This window comes from Perissodus microlepis, chromosome 17 (genome assembly GCF_051167445.1).
Source record: "Perissodus microlepis isolate ML-2025 ecotype Zambia chromosome 17, ASM5116744v1, whole genome shotgun sequence".
Lineage (NCBI taxonomy): Eukaryota > Metazoa > Chordata > Actinopteri > Cichliformes > Cichlidae > Perissodus > Perissodus microlepis.
The window spans coordinates 982,935-992,500 of NC_140477.1; the positions used below are offsets into that span (position 1 = coordinate 982,935).

General features: G+C 42.7%; 1 protein-coding gene across 2 annotated transcripts in view; it reads right to left on the bottom strand.

Annotated features, from left to right (window-relative positions):
* Positions 1-9,566, bottom strand: part of rabgap1l (RAB GTPase activating protein 1-like) — a 94,668-nt gene that overhangs the window by 23,133 nt on the left and 61,969 nt on the right. For both annotated transcript variants that reach the window (XM_084910489.1, XM_084910488.1), the window contains exons 15-17: positions 8,087-8,161; positions 6,695-6,820; positions 3,305-3,448 (exon numbers count right to left, since the gene is read on the bottom strand). In XM_084910489.1, the coding sequence (XP_084766615.1) occupies positions 3,305-3,448; positions 6,695-6,820; positions 8,087-8,161 (345 nt within the window). The remainder of the gene's footprint in view (positions 1-3,304; positions 3,449-6,694; positions 6,821-8,086; positions 8,162-9,566) is intronic.

The following is a 9,566-nucleotide window of genomic DNA, read 5'->3' on the forward strand; positions in this document are numbered from 1 at the left end:
GAAGGCAGAGAGGGAGGAGGATGGAAGAAAGTTGATTTTGCATTTGATGCAATTACAGTGAGACAGTCGGTCAAAGCATTAGGAATGAAAACACTAATATCCCACCGTGTTTATGTACTTTTATTTTTAAAATAAAGTCATTAAGTCAAATTGTAACCAAGGACGATGGTGGTGGTAACTGATAAGGTTACTTTGTGTTAAAGGTCAGAATGTGACACAGCAGGTCATACTCGCTGCACACTTACTGAATGACACGAGAAGTTCATTAGGATCCGCATGCATTAGATCAGGTGTTCCTCAGGGCTTTGTTATCGGCCCCATGCAGCCTTGTGCGTAGGCTGAAACATTACATGGCCCCCATTGTATTTCTGGCTCCACCAAGTCTATGGCAGCTACATCTGTCCCCTAATCCAGCGCTCCCCAACCTTTTTTGTGCCACGGACGGTTTAATGTCAGACAGTATCTTCACAGACTGGCCTTTAAGGTGTGGCGGATAAATACAACAAAATAAAATGATACGACCACGACAAAAACGGTGCTATTTTGTAAATATAATAACAAATGCAAATTCACTGTGTAATTGTGTAACTTTATTAGCAGCGTCCTCCTGAAAAGCAACAACATTGAGAGCAACATCCTCCTCTCTGCCCCTTAACGCTCTCTGGTCACTATGGTAACGTGTAAATATTTCTTTCAAAATAAGACGCACAACTACAACACGGAAAAGACCCAGGGAAACAGAGTTAACGATAAAAACGATTTTTTTAAAAAATGGACCGTTACCGGTCCATGGCCCGGGGGTTGGGGTTGAGGTCCTAACCTGTATCGTTGGTTCGCCCTCAGCTGCGAACCACCTCAGTGTACGTGGAGGGGCATGATCTGATGAAGCTTAAAGAACATCATCACAAACAGGAGTGGAGATGAGACGAAACTCCAGAGTCCACGACCCGCTGAAAACCGATTTGACTTTTTGCCAAGGACGGGAACACCGCTCTGTTAAAGGACCCGACAGTTCATAACAATGACCCACCGCTGTTGGCCACATAGTCCTGCTACACCGCCCACAAGATCCCCTGGGGGGCCACCGTGTAGTACTTTGCCCAATATTTGTCTTTCTGGTATTCAGATATTTTGTGTAAATGACTGAAACACTGAATAGAACAGCACATTATTCCCTCTCGTCGTCTCAGTTTCCTAGTTTCTCTGCAGCTCTTCTGCAGGAGTCTCCAGAGCTGAATGTGTCTGATCTATGGATACTGGCCCACAAGTCTGTTCACTGTTTGTTGATGCTCAGTGCTCCGCTTCTCTCTCTCAGCTTTCCTCTCACTCAACCAGTCGAGGCAGATGGCTGCCCAACCTTAGCCTGGTTGTGTCAGGGGTTCCTTCTGCGAAAAGGGAGCTTCTCCTCCCCGCCGACGCCAAGTGCATTCTCAGGGGTGAAATCGCCATCGTTAACTTACCATGTATAGTGCCATGAGACGACACGGGATTATATTGTACTATAGAACCACATCCAAGACTGTTTGGGAGTGTGTGGTTTTTTTTTCGTCAACTCAACTCTGAAATATATATTTTTCGATATATACATATCTGAAATGTATCATATAAAGCTCCTCAGTGATGCCCGTTATTTCTGGGAATAACACTTCTTCTGTCACACAGATTTTGTAAGACGATAAGTGACTTGCTCATCGATCGGTATTAGGTCAGGTGGCCCTGATGATATTAGATCATTGATAGCATCGACCCTAAAAGGCCTGAGCAGAAGCATCGATGCTGTGTGCCCTTTACTTGTGGCCACTGATAACTGGGAAGTGCAGTTTGGGCTCACCGACTCCTCCCTCACTACTCTAGTCTCCTTCCACATTCCAGAAGGGCTCGTGGAAACTGATTTGGATTTGCACCACGGTAAAAGCACCAGTAGCTCGGCAACATCGTGTGACTCTCCTTCATAGCACAGCACTTGCTGTTTTTGTTTGGGTTTTTTAAAGGGTCAAAGTCCAGTTTATTTATACAGCACACTACCAACAGGCCATGCTGCACAAAGTGCTTAACAACGTAAAATGCCACTAAAATAAATAAAATGCACAACAATGATGCAGCAAAATATAGAAAAATGAATAAAATAACAACTAAAACAAAGCTGCAAAAACCAAACTGTTTAGGTCAGCGTGAGTTAAAAGCAGATCTGCGAGACAGAAAGGTGATTTATTTTTTATATCATTAAGATGTTGCACTTTTTTTTTCGTAGGTCATATCCTTTTAGTATTGTATGAAAATGTCTTCTTACCCCATTTGTACAAAATCATCTCTACACATATCATGATGAACTGTATTTCCGTAATTTCTTTATACATTTGAAGTGACCACAAAAGCCAATTATTTGGCTTCACTAGATATCTCAGGGATCTTTGTCCATGTGCCAAAGCTTTTTTTTGTGCAGATGTAATATCAGGAGGAAGACTATTCCAGAGTCTGGGACCTGCCACAGAGAAGGCCGTGGAATAGTTAAGGTTAGTTTGGACAAACAAACAGGAGCTCAGATCGGTGAGAAGGGGCTCGGCCGTTCAGTGATTTTAAAACAAAAATTACGATTTTAAATTGGATCGTGTAAAGAACAGGAAGTCAGTGTGGAGAGGCCAACACCGGGGTTACAGGCTCCTTCAGTTTAGCGCCAGTCGCAGACGAGCAGCTGCATTTTGGACCAACTGGAGACGGGAAAGAGAGGCCTGGTCCAGACCAGATACAGAGAACTGCAGTAGTCCAGTCGGCAAGTAATGAACACATGAATAACACGTCCAAAGACATCAGCTGGAAGGTGTAGCTGTTGGTTCACACAGTTTAAAGGAACCATCAAGGTGCACACTGAGGTTTTTAACATTTGCCTTACAATAGGAAGCTAAGGGGCCCAGAGCCCCGTCACTCTGCTTATTAACGATTAATGATCGACGGGTATTATCTGACAACACACCTGCCGGTCTTCAGGCTGAGCAGTAATAAAAACTGCTTGGAGGAATATATTTCTGTGGAGCTAGCAGAACTTGCAGCATACATTACTTCTGAGCATTTTCCACATCACAGCAATGAAGCCAGGCATTTTTAGAAGAGCTGTTTTCAGCCGTCTTTGTGGACATCCAACCCTCTCCTCTAATACCCTTCTCCTGACCCCTCGTAACCTCCTTTCTATCCACTTTTAACTGATTTCCTGTTTCCAGACAGTTGAGCATCGCCTTACTGGACTCTGGACAATGTAGACTAAAGCCCTCTCCCCATGTAATCAGTATAACAAGTGCACTGACGTTACCTCGCAGAGCAGCAGGTCGGTGATGTGAAAAACCATGCACAGGGGGAATTTGGCGGTGAAGAGCGTTAGGAACCACTGGGAGGCGTACATGTGTGCCTCCAGGTTCAGGTTTTGGAAGTGGGACCACAGATCTGGAAGTTGTTCCTGTAGGAGAAGCAAAAAGGGGAACTTGTGAGATAAAACAGCACTTACAAACAGATAAAGATGTGGCTCTGCTTGTCATTTCAATTTTACATCATTTCATTTTTGCTCCTGCTTTATTAAATCATGCTGTCCCACTGAGATGATAATCTCTCCCAAGAGACCCACAACTAAGAAAAAACTAAATAAATAAATACATTTTAAAAAGACACATAACATAATACAGCATTATATCACAGCTGCCAAACAGACCAGGAGATTGGTTTGACATTAGACATGTTTTTAATGTTGTACAGAAAAAATACAATCATACAGTTAAAAATCTAAAGACACTAAAATAAATGTATTTTATTTGTGTTCTTAGTGCTTTTACAACCTTTGTTCCAGTTACTTTTAGCTTTGAGTGTTCGAGCACGTACAGTGAACCACAGAGTTCATTGGACAACACTTATATCTGACATCGTACTGTATTTTTCGGACCATAAGGCGCATTAAGCGAAACAAAACAGTCAGATAAGTCAAACTGTACTCAGCTCATTCTTCTTGCTTCCTCCACTTCCGTAACATTGATTCATTAATGCTGAATCCTCTCACAGCTGCTCTCTTCCCATGTTGTTGCAGTATATTAATGACTAACCTCATATTGTGGATGGATTATCTCAGTTGTTCTCCTGACTGAAGTTTGGTCCGTTTACAACATCCTGCTATGCGATTGCATTTGTCCCTAACCATCGGGAACCTTCACGTTAACTTGTATCTAGTGGAAAAAAGTTAGCGTTCATCCTCCAGCTTCACTGTGTTTATGCTAACATAGCTGTGTAGCTAGCGATCACGTAGCACATCATTATATACCAGCTAGCCCAACTTCAGTAACCCTACAAACGTCACTGCTGTTTAGTTTTCTGTCTTCATTCATGTTGGAAGTGACAGCAGAGCTGTACGTTTGAATTTGTCAGAAATCTCTCAGTCAGAACATGCTATATCATGTTTAGGTGGAAGCTAGCGAGCTAACTTCCTGCTAACTTCTAACTCCCATAAATCCTGTTTTCATGGATCCCTGGATGTTAAACTTAATTATTACACCTGGTAAAGCAGATGATCATTTTATTAAAGATGAAAGAATTTAGACCGTTTTTAACTCAGTGATGCTGCAGTGTTCCTTTGACTTTGGGACCTGAGGCTGACAGAGCAGTGATGTCAACTCCCCAGTAAGGAAAATCACTATTGGTTGTTCCTAAAAGTCCGTAAATGACATCATCGCTTAATTTGCATAATTGGTCATGCTAATGTAATTGTAACCTATGTTGTTGGAGAGAGAAATAACATCGTGGAAGAGACAAAAAGTGAGTAAAAAACATCCTAAATGCATTTAGAGTTTATTTAGAACTACAAATTAAATTTCTTTTAGCAATTATTGTTTTTTTTAATTTCACAATTCCAACCCTGCTCCTTTACCCGGGCTTGGACCGGCAAAAGTGACCTGAAATAGGCACTCTGGTGGAGTTACTCTGTGTGTGTGTGTTTATAAGTAGTTTTAAACATTGTGATCCACAAAACAGCATAACAGTAAAAGAAGAACTGACTGCGTTACAGTCAGTGCGGGAGCAGCGGCTTCACTGATGCGCGATTCATTTGCAGTTTGGATGCACAGGTGTGAACATCTGCTGCCCTGCTGGGGGAGGACCATCCTCCACCCGTGAGCGCTTTGGAACGGGCGAGGTGCCCACGGCAGCACCGCTGCTTGTTGAGAGTAAAAGCAATACCCGCTTTCACCTCAAAAAGTCGTCATAAATAAGTCTCCAATAACACCAGAAAAAGTCGCCAGATTTGTTGCTAGTTGCTTTTTAGAAAAAAAGTTGCTAAGGGGGTCTGAAAACTCGCTAAATATAGCGACAAAGTCGCTAAATTGGCAACACTGTGATGCAGTTTAGGACCCAGATTACTCCGCGAGGCTCCTGACTACAGTAGCCGTAATGCTCCAACAATCCATCAAGCGCTGAGGCTTCATAGCAACCAAAGTCGTAGTAAAACATTTTTTGACAGATTTTTGAGCGCCGTGTTCCACATAAAATCTGTTCGAGGTCAGTAAGCACAACCAGAATTCATACATAAGGCGCACTGTCGATTTTTGAGAAAATTAAAGGATTTTAAGTGCGCCTTATAGTGCGGAGAATACGGTACTCTAAATTATCAGATGGTATCATTGCACTGAGCTAATGTGATTGCACTAAACTAACTGTCTTCATGCTGACGGGCGACTGCTAGCAGAGGCAGGACGGATTTAGGCGCCAAGATCAACTCAGTGGATTTAGGTTGTAATACCTGAGTGGGATGGGACATCAGCACTCATTATCCTCAAAGGAGAAAAAGCCTACACAGGCTGCAAATCTATACTCAACTCTGAAATATAGATTTTTTCCAATGTTTTAATGAAAGACAGGCGTCAACAAGGCAACATGTTACAGTCCAAATATGACGCAATAACTGGCAACGTCCTCTACAGCACGAGCAGACTCAAACTTACCCCGAGTTAAATGCAAAGTCTTTTTCTGTTTAGTGCACAGAAAAAGACTTTGAATGAAATCTAGTGTAAATGAATGGTCCTTGAGACTGGTCTGTATCACAAGTGAACTTCATGGCATTTAAGTCATGAAGCAGACAGATATGGGATCAATTTTAATGTCGAGCTGTAACTATACGGTCTCTGAGGCACAATCATTTAAATTTCTGCAACTAAGTAGTGAGATCAAAAAATGTGCTGCAAATGACCAAAGACAACAAAGGCAACTAAGTGGAAAGAGCTATTCCCGCATGCTAGGTGACTCGCAGCTCTAACAGAGCTCGTAATCATCAGCAAACTGTCCTTGATTTGTAAAAAATGAAGGTAGGCCTGGGTCCTGTGTAAAAACAATGACGTCCAAGCTGACGACGACTCCCAAAGTGAATCCACTTTCCAAAAACAGCTTTTAAAATACTCCCAAACACAGTCAAATAGATTTAGAAGACTGATATATGCTTTAATCTGAAGCTTAACCCAATTCATATTTACTCATTTCACCGACTACGGTCCAAAGTGAAGCTTATTAAGCTCCAAATAAAAAGTAGCCCAGAATGAGGGAGCAGGTCGTGCACAACAGCAGCATGACAGACAAAACTAAACCTACAAACAGAAAGCAGTGTGATGCAGACCGTCCTTCCTGTCAGGGTCCCATTGATTGATTTAAAAATGTAAAAGGTTGCACGACTAACCTGCATCAGCCTCTCCAGCTGGTAGAACTTGCAGTGAAGATCTTCAAAGTTGTTCTTGTAGAGAGCTCTCAGGCCATATTCATACATGATTTTTACCAAAACACAAAAGGCCTGCTCCTCGGGCATCTGAAAGCACGTGGATAACCTCAATCAGCAACACTTTGGAAAATGACAACAGCTAAATATCCGAAATGTGTTCCTGCTGACACAAAAGGACAGAGCAGCTCCCTCAAGAAGACTCAAACATGGCCGTCACCTAACAGTGGAGGGAAACAGTGCAGCTGTGGAAGATGCAACTAAAACGAGTTTCATGTGTGAGCATTTTATGGTCTGTGTGTGCATGTGTGAAGACGAGGAGCAGGAGAGAACGGTTAACGCTGTGCTCGTCTCTCAGTGTGTGCACGGCTTCTCTCCTTCACGTGCACGCTCTCACAGACTGTGAGGTGATATTTAATCAGAGTGACAGTATGTGTTTGGGACTGAATGGGCTCCTGCAGGTAAACCTGAGCCTCTATTAATATTCCTGACATCTCCTCTATAACCTCTCCCTCCTTCCTCTATTACACACCTCCTCCTCCTCCTCCTGTATAACCCCTCTTTCTTACACTGCTGCTGTCCCCTTTATCTTTACAGCCTTCTCCTCCTCTATAACTTTTTCCTTGTGTCCTCCTTCTGCAGCCAGCTCCTCACCTTCACATCCCTTCAACAAACGTGCAGCTCTTGTGCACATCTCTCCGACCTCATCCCTACTCCTCTCTCCCGCAACATCTCACTCCTCTTTAACCTCTGCTGCCCTCGCCATTTGGACTTTGACCAAACTTCCACAGCTCTCTTACCCCATGTGTCAACTCCACTCTCTGTCCTTCATGTGTCCTCTAAAAACTTGCTCACATCAAATTTGAGGTAATATTTGTGCAAAGTCACTTTACACACATCATGCAGGTACTATAAACATGGATTTGTGACCTTGAATGTGTGTGTGAAAGGAATCGATTCTCTCACTCCTTCTCTTCATCCACATCATCTCATTCAGTGTGTTATATTACCCTGCTGCTTTATTATACTTTGTACAAGCCAGGAAACTGTTTGTAGAGACAGTAAAGTCTAGGTGCAGGAGCACGCTGCTCGTGTTAACCTTGATCATTTGTTTGAGTGCCATCTGCAGATGTAGGAGAATCAAGGTTACATTTAAGCAGCGACAAAGCTTTTATTCTGAAAGCCAGGGAGAAACACTGGAGGCAAATTCTTTTGCAAATGCACAACGAGTCTGTGTAAAAGTCATAAATGAATATGCATGAGCACAAGCATGTGTTTAGCAAACAGTGCTAACTGGTGTGTTGGATCATCTGATGTACAGTGAACAGCTGATGGATGGATGAGAAGTTTACTTACATGTAAGAGGAGAACAGCAGCGAGGAACGACTGACCCTGGCAGTAACCAATTTCCTCATCGTAGACCGAGTAGGCCTGCAGGAAAACAGCAAATGACAAAAGACAGAAACCAGTTCCATTAGGTTCCTCCCATCAGCAGCATGAGTATCTGAATCAGTTTGCTTAAAATGCAACAGCGTAGTGTTAAAACCTTTATTAAGATCATTTCTTGTACTGTGCTGCAGCCTGCTGCTTGCATTAACCATAAAACTACTTCATCAGCCACAGCTGAACAAGCCCAGTGTGTTATGGAGCAGCTTACATTGTTCTGAGCCACCAGCGTCAGTCTGGTGCTTCATCACCTTCCAGCATTCAGATTCAGTGTGTTCAGAGTGTGATGCAACTTCGCTGTTCTGACTTTGTGCAGCTCTTTCTGGAGCTTTAACATCTACCACGTTTTCTTGCATCTAAAAGAAAAAATCTAATATTTACCTGTGAAAACTCATTAGCTGGCAGAGCAAAACCCTTATTAGAGCCGAAAAATCTGCATCGTTGAGGCCACATTTAACAGTAGCACAGTGCCATTAACCTTTGATGCGAGTATGTGGTTTGGGGCCAAACTGCTGTGTAACGTGACGATCAGCCACAGTGAGAAGGCATTAACAGTACAACTAGCCGTTTGTTTTAAATGAAAGCTGACTTATTTTGGACCCACCCAGGTGTTAACCAGGCACACTGGAACTGATAAGAGTATATCATCTTTGCAATCGACTGGACGCCGCCGTGAGGGTTTCTGTGACATTGATGGATGGTTAAGACTTTATTTATATTCAGGCTTAAAAACAAAAATCCGTGTTTCCTTTTATTATCCAAGTAAATCAGCCAAACCTAATAAGATCTGCTGACAGCTGCTATCTATTACCAAACTTTGCAAGCTCACAGCAAAGGAACCCACAAACTGGACAACAGAAAACTGGAAAAATGCTGGCTGGTCTGAAGAGTCTCTGCCGCAGCATTCGGATGATAGCGTCACAATTTAGAGTAAAAACATGAAAGACTGGATCCATCCTGATTTGTATCAACGGTTCAGGCTGGTGATGGTGTGGGGTGTATTTTCTTGGTACTAACTGAACATCATTTAAACACCACAGAGAATCGTTGCTGGCCACGTCCATTCCCATGTGACCACAATGAACCAATCATCTGATGGATTTTTCAGCTGAGAAATCTGCACCAACTACGTGAGGCTATCATATCATGTTTCCAGCACCTTTTTGAATCTATGCCACAAATAATAAAAGACAACAGGGGGGAAGTTGTACCTAACTCACAAGTGTAGGTTAAAATACACATAAGCAGAGCTACAGGACGACACTGAAGTATAACCGAGTTGTCCTGAAAAGTGTGTTTCTTGTGACTACATGGACTGGTAACATTTGGTTTTAGTGAAAACACTTAACAAATAATCACACACCACTTCATCTTCAAAGATTAGTGCCTT